The following is a 15,050-nucleotide window of genomic DNA, read 5'->3' as shown; positions in this document are numbered from 1 at the left end:
TCTGTAGTCATTCAGTTCCTTGATGGTGGGCTTCTTCGGCACTGGGATGATGGTAGAGCCTTTGAAGCAAGAAGGAACATAGCACATCTCTAGTGATTTATTGAAAATATGGCTGAAGATGGGGGCCAATTGGTCAGCACAGACTTTTAAGCAAGAAGGAGTTATCTTGTCTGGGCCTGGAGCTTTTCCTGGCTTTTGTCTGTGAAATAGGTCCTGCACTTCCTTTTCTGTGATCACTAGGGGTTGTGAACCCAATGAAATGGAGTCAGTTGTAGGAGGCTTGGCTGTTGTTGGTGTGTGGGGGTTGTGGAGATGGGGGTTGTGGAGATAGGTGGCTGTAGTTTCCTTTCAAACCTGCAGTAAAACTCATTCAGGTCATCTGCCAGTTGTTGATTACCTTCAGCCTGGAAAGGAGGTTTGCCATAGCCGGTGATATTTTTAAGAGTTTTCCACATGTTTGCTAATTCATTTGCTGAAAACTGATTCTTTAGCTTTTCAGAGTAGCTTCTTTTTGCCACTCTGATCTCCCTTGTTAGTGCATTTCTAGCCTGATTGTACAGCATTTTATCACCTTTTCTGTAGGCTTCCTCTTTGGAATGTCGTAGCTGCTTAAGTTTAGGTGTGAACCAAGGTTTGTTGTTCCTGTATATTCACAAGTTCCTTGTAGATACACATAGGTCTTCACAGAAGCTGACATATGATGTTACAGTATCTGTGAGTTCATCCAGGTCTGCAGAGGTATCTTAAAAAATATTCCAGTCAGTACAGTCAAAACATGCCTGTAGCTTTAATTTTGATTCCTCCGTCCAGGTCTTCACTGATTTAATTGTTGGTTTTGTGGTTTTAAGTCTTTGCCTGTAAGCAGGTACAAGGTGAAGCATGCAATGATCAGAGTGTCCTACAGCTGCACGTGGTGAAGACCGATAAGCATCTTTTAGTGTTGTGTAGCAATGGTCTAGAGTATTCTTGCCTCTGGTGGGACAATTGACATGCTGAAAGTATTTTGGTAGGTCTTGCCTTAAGTTTGCCTTGTTTAGATCTCCCAAATCTAGTGAATCAGGGTGTTTGGCTTCAGCCTCCATGATTTGGTCAGCTAGAGTTCATAATGCCTTGTTTACACAGGCTTGTGGTGGGACAGAAACAGCAATTAGAAGAAATGAGGAAAATTCACGAGGCGAATAGTATGGATTGCAGTTGATAATTAAAGTCTCTAAATTGTTGTCACAGAATTTGTAAATTATTTTAAAATCTTGACACCAGTTGTTGTTAATATATAGGCATAAGCCTCCTCCTTTCTTTTTACCAGATGTTTCTGTAATCCTGTCTGATCGTTCAATCTGAAACCCTGGAATGTTCAGGCTACTATCTTCAATTGATTCATTTAACCAGGTTTCAGGGAAGCATAGGACTGCTGAATTGCGAAAATCAGAATAGTATTTGTTTAAGAGGAGTATTTCATCCATCTTATTTAGATGGCTAATCTAAATCTAATCATTAGATGACTAATGATAATTGATATTGATAATTGATTAATGTTAGTTGACTACTAACATTAATCAATTATCAATATCAATTATCATTAATCATTAATTAATTAACACTAATAGCTGAATATCCAATAATCTAATTAATTAATTATTGGCAACTCAATAATTAGTAAATTGTCATTATTTACTGTTCTATGTTAATTGATGTAGTATTGACATTAATTTGCTATCTGAGTAATTACTTGCTAGTTACTATTTCACTATTGATATTAAATTAAGTTTGTAAAATACAATATGGAACATTGACCATGCCAGGCAAAAATTCCAACAGACCTGCCAAACACCCTCAAACAAAAATTGTCAATACAAATAATGATCCAAATGAACCCAGAATATGTTATAAATGTAATGAATCCACAAACGAAAGTGATGAATTCAAGAAATGCCGTCTATGCACCAATTATGCCCACCACTCCTGCCTGAAAATTAACAAAACAATAGACAATTTCCTACAATCAGACCCTATATTTATCCATTTATGTCCATCTTGTTTTCCAAAATTAGACTACCTAACTTCCATGTCTGATAGAGCCCATACCATGGAAACAACTATAAAGTCACAACAAACTATCATTGACTCCATGGAGGAAAGCTTAGAAAAAAGAATACTAGCATGTTTAGAACCACGTTTCACAAATCTTGAAAAAAAAATTACAGCACAAAATAATGGAAACTTAGCAGATCAAAATCTTTTACCAATCCAACAAACATTACCTAATCCACAATCTAAACCACAACTATCTGCCAACCAACCAACCAACATAGCCATACTAGTCAAAGATACCATCGAGAAAGAACAAAAATGTCAAAATGCTATATTATTTGGATTAGATAACTCCAATGAACCAGATATCACTAAAGTTCGTAACATCATTAAAAATTACAATTCACTGACCTTCTTCCCTGACGAAATAATTGAAGTCTCTAGAGATGGACCAGAATACAAAAACAGTGATGGCTCAGTGGCGCCTAAATTCTGTAGAGTCATTTGCATAAATGAGACCAGCAAATGTAAGTTCATTCATGCTATAAACTCAATTGCGAGAACCACCTCCAGCCACAATAAACGTAGATCATGGCCTGATCTATCATTTCTGCAACGTATCCGCTCCCGTGAACTCTGCACAGAACTCAAACGACGACAAGACGAAGGCGAAACCAACCTATACATTGACTACCGTGCTGACTGCATAAAAAGAAAAACCTACAATCAACTGCCCAACATCCAACCCCCCATTACCCAAAACATCCAACCATCGGTCATACAGAACTTCCAACCATCCGTCGTACAAAACCTCCAACCAACTGTCATCCAAAACTAGGTACGCACGCCCCTTATTTCCTCTACACCAAACACTGCAGATCTTAAATGCAAATCGATAAAAGCAAGAAGCATTGTAAACAAATTGCCTGATTTTCTCCTCTTGTTAAATACTGGTACATTTGACATTATATTTGTATGCGAAACATGGCTGAACTCATCCCTCCCTGACTCCATTATTTCAGAGAAAAAGTATCATGTTTTTCGGTCAGATCACAAAACCCGCACAGGAGGTGGAGTGGCTATCTTTTACAAATAGTCACTGAATCTAAAAAATATTCAAGTTGCACATAAACTCGCTCTTCCTGAAACTTTTGTATGCAAACTGTCCCTTAACATCACACTTCACTTCTTGCTATGCTACAGAGCCCCTGACTACAACATCGCACATGCGAACATGTTAACCACACTACTAACATGGGCTACCTCTTGCCCATATCCTCTCATCTTCCTGGGTCACCTCAATCTACCTCTTATTAACTGGATAACAAACGAATGTACAACTCGACCCATCCATACTACCCTGTACAACGCTGTTACAAATCAAGGACTTGATCAACTAGTAACAAACAATACAAGACTCAACAATTGCCTTGACCTCATCTTCTGCAACAACGCAAACTCAATTTATGGACTACAAATAAAAGAACCCTTTTCCAACAGTGACCACAGCATGATAGACTTTTGTCTCAACATATGCCCTTACAATAATCTTCATAATAATGGTATTCCAAACTACAATTTTAAAAAAGCCAATTATGACCTTATAAACACCGACTTCTCATCTCTTGACTGGCAAAATCTATTCTCAACCTGTATCACTGCTGAAGACCACCACAGAGTTTTCCTACTTGAAGTTAATAGAGTCATTGAACTATACGTACCACAAACCACCACCAAAATCAGAAAAAAACAAATTACCCATATCAATAAAAAAGTTCCAATCAAAAAAAAAAATATCCCTCTGGCGAAGAAACAAAACTGGCTATGTAGCCAACTTCAGAAACCGTTACAAAAATATATGCAACCAAATAAAGATTGAATGCACCAATTACCACACCAAACAAGAAGAAGACCTTCTGCGCACAAAATCCAATCATGCTTTTTATAATTTTGTGAACAACAAACTTAAAGACTCGAGATCCATCCCACCACTAAAAGGACCTAATGGCAAAGAATATAATGATGAAACAGTTAAAGCAAACCTCTTTAACACATTCTTCGGCTCAGTCTTTGTTAACAGTAATGGCTCATACCCAACATTCCCCAGTTGTACCAACAATGAGTACAACAACCTAACACAGATTTCACAGAAGATAATGTTGAAAAGGCTGTTCAAAAACTGAAACCATCTTTATCTATTGGATCTGATGGTCTATGTGCATACTTCTTAAAAAGCTTTCCATTAATATAGCAGAACCCCTAAGCATAATCTTTGAAAAAGCTTTCACAACCAGCTCCCTTCCCAAACTTTGGTCACTAGCCACAGTCATCCCTGTCTTCAAAAAAGGACACCCCAGCCTAGTTGAAAATTACAGGCCAATTTCTTTATGCTGCGTCAGCTGCAAAGTAATGGAATCAATCATCAACCAATCCATCACCCTCCACCTTGAAACAAACAACCTACTCTCTAATAAATAATTTGGTTTCAGAAAAAAGGTTATCCTGTAATTTACAACTTCTTCACTGCAAAAACATATGGACTACTAATCTTAATCAGGGCAAAGCAATAGATGCAATTTACATAGACTTCTGTAAAGCTTTTGATTCAGTGGTACATGACAAACTTCTCCTAAAACTAAAATCCTACGGCATCTCAGGACCCCTCCACAATTGGATAACAGCGTTCCTGTCAAACAGACAACAAGTGGTCAAAATTGGCAATGCTCTATCAAATCCTGTTCCTGTCAATAGCGGTGTTCCCCAAGGCAGCATTCTAAGACCAACACCCTTCATATTATACATTAATGACCTCTGTGACCATATTATAAGTAATTGTGTTCTCTTCGCTGATGATGTTAAACTATTTAACACTACCAACAATACAGTTACCCTTCAAAAAGACCTTGACTTTGTGTCGGAATGGTCAAAAACTTGGCAACTCCAAATCTCAATCAGCAAATGCTCTGTCTTATACATTGGAAAAAAGAATCTGAACACTAAATACAAGCTCGGTGGACATGACGTTGTAGATGACCCTCACTCCGTCAAAGACCTTGGAGTTTTCATATCAAATGATCTAAGTGCCAAAGACCACTGCAACTACATCACAAAAAAGGCTTTAAGAGTTGTAAACTTAATCTTGCATAGCTTCTTCTCCAGAAACACTACTCCACTAACCAGAGCATATAAAACATTTGCTAGACCAATTCTTGAATACAGCTCGCCTGTCTGGAACCCATACCTCATTTTGGACATTAATTCAATTGAGCGTGTCCAGAAATATTTTACAAGAAAAGTTCTCCACTCCTCTGATTACAACAAAATACCTTATGCCACCAGACTTGAAATCCTGGGTTTAAAAAATTTAGAACTCTGCTGCCTTTGACATGACCTGAGTTTAACTCATAGAATCATCTGTTACAATGTCCTTCCTGTTGAAGACTTCAGCTTCAATCACAACAATACATGAGCACACAATAGATTTAAGCTTAATGTGAACCGCTCCAATCTTGATTGCAGAAAATATGACTTCAGTAACAGAGTTGTTAATGCCTGGAATGCACTACCTGACTCTGTGGTCCCTTCCTGAAATCCCCAAAGCTTTAACCAAAAACTATCTACTATTGACCTCACCCCATTCCTAAGAGGTTTGTAAGGGGCGTGCATAAGAGCACCAATTTATTTATTTATTTATTTATTTATTCATATTTTTATACCGCCCTATCTCCCTAGGGACTCAGGGCGGTGTACAGCCATCAAAAAACAACATAAATATACAAAGTAAAACATTAGTCTAAAAAACTTATTAAATAGGCCGAATATTTAAAATAGACATATAAATAATAAAACCCCAATTTAAAACCAAATCTAAAATTTAAACAATTAAAATTTAAAAAATCTAGTCCAGTCCTGCGCAAATAAATAGATGTGTCTTAAGCTCGCGGCGGAAGGTCCGGAGGTCGGGAAGTTGACGAAGTCCTGGGGGAAGCTCGTTCCAGAGGGTGGGAGCCCCCACAGAAAAGGCCCTTCCCCTGGGCATCGCCAGTCGGCACTGCCTAGCTGACGGCACCCTGAGGAGTCCCTCCCTGTGGGAGCGCACGGGTCGGTGGGAGGCATTCGGTGGCAGCAGACGGTCCCGTAAGTAACCCGGCCCTATGCCATGGAGCGCTTTAAAGATCATTACCAAAACCTTGAAGCGCACCTGGAAAACCACAGGCACCCAGTGCAGTCTGCGCAGGAGAGGTGTTACATGGGAGCTACGAGGGGCTCCCTCTATCACCTGCGCAGCCGCATTCTGAACTACCTGGAGTCTCCGGGTGCTCCTCAAGGGGAGCCCCATGTAGAGAGCATTGCAGTAGTCCAGACGAGATGTCACGAGAGCATGAGTGACCGTGCATAAGGCATCCCAGTCTAGAAAGGGGCACAACTGGCGGACCAGGCGAACCTGGTAAAAAGCTCTCCTGGAGACGGCTGTCAAATGATCTTCGAAAGACAGCCGTCCATCCAGGAGAACGCCCAAGTTGCGTACCCTCTCCATTGGGGCCAATGACTCGCCCCCAACAGTCAGCCGAGGCTGCAGCTGACTGTACCGGGATGCCGGCATCCACAGCCACTCCATCTTGGAGGGATTGAGCCTGAGCCTGTTTCTCCCCATCCAGACCCGTACGGCTTCCAGACACCAGGACAACACCTCGATAGCTTCGCTGGGGTGGTCCGGTGTGGAAAAGTACAGCTGGGTGTCATCAGCGTACAGCTAGTACCTCACACCGAAACCACTGATGATCTCACCCAGCGGCTTCATATAGATGTTGAACAAGAGGGGCGAGAGGATCGACCCCTGAGGCACCCCACAAGTGAGGCGCCTCGGGGCCGACCTCTGCCCCCCCGTCAACACCGTCTGCGACCGATCGGAGAGATAGGAGAACCACCGATAAACGGTGCCTCCCACTCCCAATCCCTCCAACCGGTGCAGCAGGATACCATGGTCGATGGTATCAAAAGCCGCTGAGAGGTCTAATAGGACCACGGCAGAGGAACAACCCCTATCCCTGGCCCTCCAGAGATCATCCACCAACGTGACCAAAGCCGTCTCAGTGCTGTAACCGGGTCGGAAACCGGACTGGAACGGGTCTAGATAGTCGGTTTCCTCCAGGTACCGGGGTAGCTGACATGCCACCACACTCTCTACAACCTTCACCACGAAGCGAAGGTTGGAGACCGGACGATAGTTACCTAACACAGCTGGGTCCAGGGAAGGCTTCTTGAGGAGAGGCCTCACCACCACCTCTTTCAAGGCGGCCGGAAAGACCCCCTCCTGCAGAGAAGCATTTGTAAGCCCCTGGAGCCAGCCTCGTGTCACATCCTGTGTGGCCAGCACCAACCAGGAGGGACACGGGTCCAGTAAACATGTGGTGGCATTCAACCTACCCAGTAACCTGTCCATGTCCTCGGGAGCCACAGGGTCAAACTCATCCCAAACAGTCTCAACAAGACGGCTCTCAGACATCCCACCCGGATCTACCCAATTTTGGTCCAGACCGTCCCGAAGCTGAACGATTTTGTCGTATAGATAACCACTAAACTCCTCAGCACGTCCCTGCAACGGGTCATCCCGCTCTCCCTGTTGAAGGAGAGAGTGAGTTACCCGAAACAGGGCGGCCGGGCGGTTATCTGCCGACGCAATGAGGGAGGAGACGTAGCAACGTCTCGCTTCCCTCATTGCCACTAGGTAGGTCCTAGTATAGGACCTAACTAGTGTCCGATCAGCCTCTGAACGACTAGACCTCCAGGAACTCTCTAGGCATCTTCTCCGGCGTTTCATCTCCCTCAGCTCCCTGGAGTACCAGGGAGCTGGTTGAGACCTACGCCGGGTCAGAGGCCGCAAAGGCACGACACGATCCAAGGCCCCCGCCGCGGCTCGTTCCCAAGCTGCGACAAGTTCCTCGGCCGTGCCGTGAGCCAGACCCTCAGGAAACGGCCCAAGCTCCGTCTGGAAACTCTCCGGGTCCATCAGGTGCCTGGGACGGAACCAACGTATTGGTTCCGTCTCCCTGCGGTGTTGAGTGGCGGTCAGAAAGTCTAGGCGAAGGAGGAAGTGATCTGACCATGACAAAGGCTCAATGACTAAATCCCTCAAGTCCAGATCCTTCAACCACTGACCAGAGATAAAAATCAAATCCAGAGTGCCACCCCCACTGTGAGTGGGGCCATCAACTACTTGAGTCAGGTCCAAGGCCGTCATGGAAGCCGTGAACTCCCGAGCAGCTGAAGATGACAGGCCGGTCGATGGCAAGTTAAAGTCCCCCATGACAATAAGTCTGGGGGTCTCCACCGCCACTCCAGCAAGCACCTCCAGGAGCTCGGGCAGGGCTGCTGCCACGCCGCAAGGAGCCAGGTACGTGACAAACAAGCCCATCTGACATCTATGACCCCACCTCACAAAGAGGGATTCACACCCGGCAATCTGAGGTACAGTGGTCTCCTTCAGCTCTAGACTCTCTCTAATCACAACCGCCACCCCTCCACCCCTACCCTAGGCCCTCGGCTGATGGAATGCTCGGAAACCTGGCGGGCACATTTGCACCAGGGGCACGCCCCCTTCTGCGCCTAACCAGGTCTCTGTAACGCCCATAAAGTCCGCGGCACCCCCCTGGATAAGGTCATAGATTAGGGGGGCCTTATTGGCCACGGACCGTGCGTTGCACAACATCAGCCGAAGGCCCGGGCTCTGAGGGTCTTGACCCTCTGGGGAACGGGAGAAGTCTGAGGGCTCGGGGCGCGCGATCGCCTGCAAGCATCGAGCGCGCACCCCCTTAACACGATCCGAGCCCCCACTTCCGCCATATCTGCCCCTCCCCCATACCGTGCAAATAGGACCACCCTCGACCAGTGGAACACAAACTCCCCCCGTGACCCTCGGACCTATTAACTTACCGCCACGAGCATACGCAGGAACTGGACCCCCACCCGACGGGTGTCCCCCAACACCCGCCCTTTCCCTCCCACCCCTTAAAAATGCCCTATCTACAAACCCCCAAAGGCTCTTCCTCTTCGCATGCCACCTCTGTGGGTCCCAAGACCCGTCATTGAGGCCGGCCCTTGGTAATAAAATGGGCCATTCCTGTGAGGCGGGGGTACCTCGCAGGCGCAAGAGTTCCTGTACCGAGGGGTGGGGGGTGGGGGGTAAGGGGGAGGGGAATTGGGGGGGGTTTGGTAGAGATGGAGTGATGGTTAATGTACAGGGATTATTGAAGATGTATAAATATAATTAATGCAGGGTCGGGTCTGCCCAGTTACCATTTTAGAACGGTGGGGAGGGAGAAAAGAGAGAGTAGGAGGTAGGAAAGAGGAGAAGAGGAAGGAAGAGGGGTAGAAGAGGGAGAAGGAAGGTGTAGGGTGGAGGGAGGAGAGGATGTAGTTAAGAGAAGGAGAGGAAGGTCTGGAAAGTAGAAGAGGGAAGAGTGTTAAAAAGGGGGGTGGTGACTGGGCAAGCCCGACTAATTGTATATAACTGTACATTGGATGAATTATTTGATATGATTGTAAAAATAAAACTTTTTATAAAAAAAAAAAAAAAAAAAGAGTTCCTGTACCGAATAGCGTATACAAATCGTAAAAAATAACACTTCGCTAGGAGATAGAAGTCGACGGGAGATGATAATTGTCCAGGATGGCAGGATATTATACAATAGTTCCTCACATGGATACCCATCGTCCGATAACTCGACAAATGGTGGCTGACACATGATGACAAATAAGCTAAAGATGGAGAAGATGGAAAAGTAGCTCAGTCCTAAAATCCATAAGAAAGCGAGGTAGGTAGGTCTTCTACCACCACCAGCAATGTCTACAGCTGTTTTTGGATACGTCCCCCGGCAGATCTCAAATCGGTCTCCAAGCCTCTTCCACCACAGTTCATAGTTCACAGTTCATAGGAACAATCCAATGTGCCTACTGTTCCTGTCCTAATGTTCCCTTGATTGTATCCAATTTCGTATAGTTATTACATACTTATTCTTATATATATGCTTATATATTGTATAGCTATTTCATGTTTATGCTTATATATATTGTTGTATATACTGTTGTGACAAATAAATAAATAAAATAAAATAAATAAATAAAATAAATCACCCTGGAAAATTCCTCTTTTGATGTTGACCAGTCTGTAGTTTTCACTTCCAATAAATAGTTCCGTTTTCCAGTGCTTCATTGCATTTGCAAGGGCCTCTGGTGGCCTCTGATGGCTCAGACTGCTAAGACAGTCTGTTATTAACACAGCTGCTTGCAATTACTGCAGTTTCAAGTCCCACCAGGCCCAAGGTTGACTCAGCCTTCCATCCTTTATAAGGTAGGTAAAATGAGGACCCAGATTGTTGGGGGCAATAAGTTGACTTTGTATATAATATACAAATGGATGAAGACTATTGCTTAACATAGTGTAAGCCGCCCTGAGTCTTCGGAGAAGGGCGGGATATAAATGCAAATTTAAAAAAAACCCGATGCATTTGCATATTCTGATGATGTCCAGCCACTTGATGATCCAACTGTGCGGTAGTGAATCAAATGCTTTCTTGTAGTCAATCCAAGTTGTATGCAGATTTGTTTTTTGGCTTTTGCAATTCTCTAGAATCATTTTGTCAATCAGGCGCTGATCTTTTGTTCCTCTGCTTCCTCATTTGTTTCCTTTCTGCTCTACTGGCAAGATGTTATTTGCTTCTAGGTAGTCCTGGATCCTGTCAGCTATGATGCCGGTCAACAGCTTGAACATGGTTGGCAGACACATTATTGGCCTGTAATTTGCAGGTTTTTTTTAAAAAAAAATTAAATTTACATTTATATCCCGCCCTTCTCCGAAGACTCAGGGCGGCTTACAGTGTGTAAGGCAATAGTCTCATTCTATTTGTATATTTACAAAGTCAACTTATTGCCCCCCCAACAATCTGGGTCCTCATTTTACCTATCTTATAAAGGATGGAAGGCTGAGTCAATCTTGGGCCTGGTGGGATTCGAGCCTGCAGTAATTGCAGGCTGCTGTGTTTTAATAACAGGCTATCTTACAGCCTGAGCCACCACGGCCCTTCAAAAGGTGTTGCCCCTTTTGCTGGATTTTTCTGTATCAAATAATTTTTTCCAGATGTTAACCATCTACTGATGTTTCCTGTCTGCAGCATCTCATTGAATTGTTTGGTCATTTTTCCATGTAGGCTGATCAGGTATTTGAGCCAAAAGCCATGCAACTGATCTTTGCCAGGCGATGTCCAGTTCTTGATTTTCTTCACTCTGTTGCTTATCATTTCAGTAGTTATTTTCAGTTGGTCCATTTTATTCTTGGAGAATTTTGTCTCAAAGTCTCTGATCCACCCAGCATTTTTCTTATAACCTTTCTCAATCTCCCACAGATCTTTCCAAAACTGGGTAGTTGCCGTTTTCTCAGGTTTTTATATCCCCCATCTGGTTCAGACTCTGATAGAACCAACTTTGGTCTGATTGGAACAATTGATTTTGTTTGTACTGGATGACTCTGGCTTCGTATCTTTCAATTTTTCTTGCTATTGCTGTTATCCGCTGCTTCAAAATTTCCAATGCTTCGTCAATTTTTCTTATGCTGATCCCGTATTTTTTTATCAGATGTTTCTTGATCTTACTATTCTTCAGCTTTTTCTCCTACCAATTCTTCAAGTTGCTTGCATCTGCTCGCAAGCTCTTGATTTTCAACTCCAACCTGATTTTCCACTGCAGTTTCCCAGTCAATTTTCTAGGCGGCTGCGGCTGTTGAATCCCCAGTTCTTCCATTACTATAGCTGCTGCACTGTAGGCAAGCTGATTTGTTTGTTCAATTGATGTTATCTGGACTGCTGCAAGTACATAATTCACATCTGTCACCAATGGCGCCCAACAGTCTTCAATGTTGGAAGCCTTCTTCTTTCTGCATTTGTTGCAGCATGTGCCAAGATTTTACTTTCAATTCTTGCTGCCTGGCATTGAGTACTCCTGGTGTTTCAATGATGGTTTCAGGCCCTTGCTGATCCTGTTCTTGTAAAATATCTGCATTTTCTTCGAATTCAGGCTGTTCAGTTGCTCCAGATGTTATTGGAGTATTTTCTGCTGCTACTTCAATAGTCTGCTGTTCAGTCTATGTTCCCGTTTCACAATTTTTCTGTATTTCTTCCAGTTCGACTTCACTGAGCACTTTGTTTCGAGTGATGAATCTTCGTTGATCGGCTAATTGTAATTCAGTTATCCTTGAATCTGGGTATTCTTGTTTCCATAATTTGTACATCCTTTTTTGATAGCCTTGTTTTTCTGGTTCTGCTTTGTAGTAGCATTTCATTACGTTGTGGTTCTCTGACATGGTGTATCTCTGCCGCTTCTGAGGTTGTTCTGCTTCCAGTAGCTCTACAGGCCCATGATGATGATGATGATGATGATGATGATGATGATGATGATGATGATGATGATTTACACAAAATGACAGTATACACAGCAAACGAGATAACTATGCTGGATTTCGTATCACAGATCACTAGTTGAACACTTCCCAAGCGTTTAGGACTGTGTGATGTATTGGCGAATTATGCGAGCAGATCCCAGTAAGGTGGCTTTCTGCAGCTGACCAATGGTGATCTTGTCAGCGCCAATCGTTTTTAAGTGCTTGTCTAGGTCTTTAGGCACAGCTCCCAGTGTGCTGAGTACCACTGGAACCACCTGCACTGGTTAATGCCAGAGTCTCTGCAATTCAATTCTCAAATCTTGATATCTGGTGACTTTTTCAAGTTGTTTTTCATCGATTCTGCTGTCACCAGGTATAGCAATGTTGACTATCCACATTTTTTTCTTTTCCACAATCATGATATCCAGGGTATTGTGTTCCAAAACTTTATCAGTCTGTATTCAGAAATCCCACAGTAGTTTTGCATGCTCATTTTCAATCACTTTTTCAGGCTTATGATCCCACCAGTTCTTTGCTACAGGCAGATGGTAGTTGTGACACAAGTTCCAGTGGACCATCTGAGCAACTGTGTTGTGACGTTGTTTGTAGTCAGTCTGAGCTATTGTCTTACAACAGCTTAGTATGTGATCAATAGTTTCATCCGCTTCTTTGCAGAGTCTGTATTTGGGATCATCAGCAGATTTTTCTATTCTGGCTTTGATGACATTTGTTCTAATTGCTTGTTCTTGGGCCGCAAGAATCAGGCCCTGTCGTGTCCCACTCCTCCGCTGACGGCCGGGTCAGGGAAATCCGAATCAGGCTTGCCTCTGCAGCTCTGCCCAAAGTCCTAGCAAAGTCCTCAGAGCAGGCAGGAGACCAGAAAGTGACTTCAGCAAGATAAGTTCGACTTTGCCTGACTCAGAGACTGCCAGAAAGCAGATCCTTTATATAGGCCATGGGGTGTGGCTCCATGACTCAGCACTCATTAAGGCCTGCCCCTCCCTTCCTTCTGTTGCCTCCGCCTATCCAGTCTTCTGATGCGAGGGTCACTCCAATCAGCAGCTGTTGGAAATAAACTTTCCTCAGGCTCACATGCTGTGGAGGAGGGGAGGGGTCTAGCTGCTCCGTTTGCCTGGGCATGGAGCCAGGGCTGGGGCCGGGGTGCTCCTCCTCTGCAGCCTGCTTGGGCATGGAGCCAGGGCTGGGGCCGGAGATGCCCCTCCTCAGCCTGTCTGGGCATGGAGCCAGGGCTGGGGCCGGAGGACATTCTTCAGCGTTCGAAGCAGATAAGCAGACCCCGGCTGCGGTGAGAGCGGCAAGACACAACAGGCCCTCTGTTTCTTTCTTCAATGTTCTGTTGGTCAGCCATAACCAGGTCTTTTCCTTATCTACTTTTCCTTGGATCTTTTCAAGGAACTGTCCGCAGTGCTTTGTTACACCAGCTGTCAGCTCGAACTTGCATCGCTGTTTTCCTATATTGATATTTGGTTTGCTGTACTTTTAGCAGCTTCCTCTTGTTGACCTCCCTCAAAGCTGGTTCAGCACTGTCTTTCACATAATCTGCCAGAGCATGTTTCTCTTCTTCGACTGTCTGCTTCACTTGCAAAAGTCCTCTGCCACCTACCTTTCTTGGCAAATATAGCCTATCAACATCACTACGCAGGTGCAGCACATAGTGTATGGTCATCAGTTTTCTTGTTTTCCTATCCAGACTGTCCAGCTCTGTCTGTGTCCAGTTTACAATTCCAGCAGTATATCTGTTGTGTCTGCGCCCCCCAAGCCGGGCTCCCTGCCAGAAAGTGACTCGGAAAGTGAGTGGGAAGGGCCATCAGGACTTACCTCTGGAGCACCAGGTTCCCTGGCTCAGCTCCAGGAGCCAGAGGCAGGCCAGGTGGAGGAGTTAATGAGGCCTCCATCCCCTGACTCTTCCCTCCCCCTGGCCACGCCTTCAGGCCCGGCTGATGGCAATCAGGCCTGGCTGGACCCTAGGTTTCGTAGGCAAGAGAGGAGGGAACAACAGAAGCAGGGGTGTGGCAGGCCTAGGAAGTGCTGAGTCATGGAGCCACACCCCACAGAGTATAAAAACAGCACTGGCTGCTCTTCTGCTCTGTGATGAGCAAAAATTGAGCTGAACTATTTGACTCAGGGAGAAGTGAGCAGAACTCTTTGACTCTTGGAGAATTGAGCTGAACATTCGGCCTGGACTGCTGACTTCCTGGTTGCCTGGCAACCCCATAATAAAAGGGAGACTTTGACAGGCAGCTGCAGATCCCCTGTCAGGACTGATAGCAGGCGTGAACTCAAATACTGGCTCGTTAGCCAGCTTGCGAGGCTGAGGCCGTGAGGGGACATAACAATATCTGATAACGGGTATGGCGCAGCTGTTTATAGCCTTGATGGTGTTACTGCCATTCAGTTTACTTTTTAGAAGTTTCCTGACCCTTTGCGTGTATTCTTTGCTGACCACATTTTTCACTTGCCCATGCTTGATATTGTCCAGCTGCAGTATGCCCAGTTATTTGTAGGCTTTGGGTTGGTTGCACTTGATGGTTGGTCCATTGAGCATTTCAATTCCATCACTTTCTAC

The 15,050-nt window shown here is 44.7% G+C and overlaps 2 protein-coding genes and 1 long non-coding RNA gene across 3 annotated transcripts in view; 2 read left to right on the top strand and 1 right to left on the bottom strand.

Moving 5' to 3' along the window:
* The window catches only part of LOC131199631 (uncharacterized), a 124,988-nt gene extending 120,012 nt beyond the window's left edge, over window positions 1-4,976 (top strand). Inside the window, exon 2 of the mRNA XM_058185607.1 lies at window positions 8-4,976. Coding sequence (XP_058041590.1) covers window positions 1,796-2,869 — 1,074 coding nt within the window. The 5' untranslated portion in view covers window positions 8-1,795 and the 3' untranslated portion in view covers window positions 2,870-4,976. The remainder of the gene's footprint in view (window positions 1-7) is intronic.
* Window positions 1-15,050, top strand: part of MBTPS2 (membrane bound transcription factor peptidase, site 2) — a 260,613-nt gene that overhangs the window by 126,140 nt on the left and 119,423 nt on the right. The window lies entirely within an intron of this gene.
* Window positions 1-15,050, bottom strand: part of LOC131199633 (uncharacterized) — a 144,345-nt gene that overhangs the window by 79,370 nt on the left and 49,925 nt on the right. The window lies entirely within an intron of this gene.

This window comes from Ahaetulla prasina, chromosome 5 (genome assembly GCF_028640845.1).
Source record: "Ahaetulla prasina isolate Xishuangbanna chromosome 5, ASM2864084v1, whole genome shotgun sequence".
NCBI lineage: Eukaryota > Metazoa > Chordata > Lepidosauria > Squamata > Colubridae > Ahaetulla > Ahaetulla prasina.
This window is presented reverse-complemented; position numbering and strand designations above follow the sequence as displayed.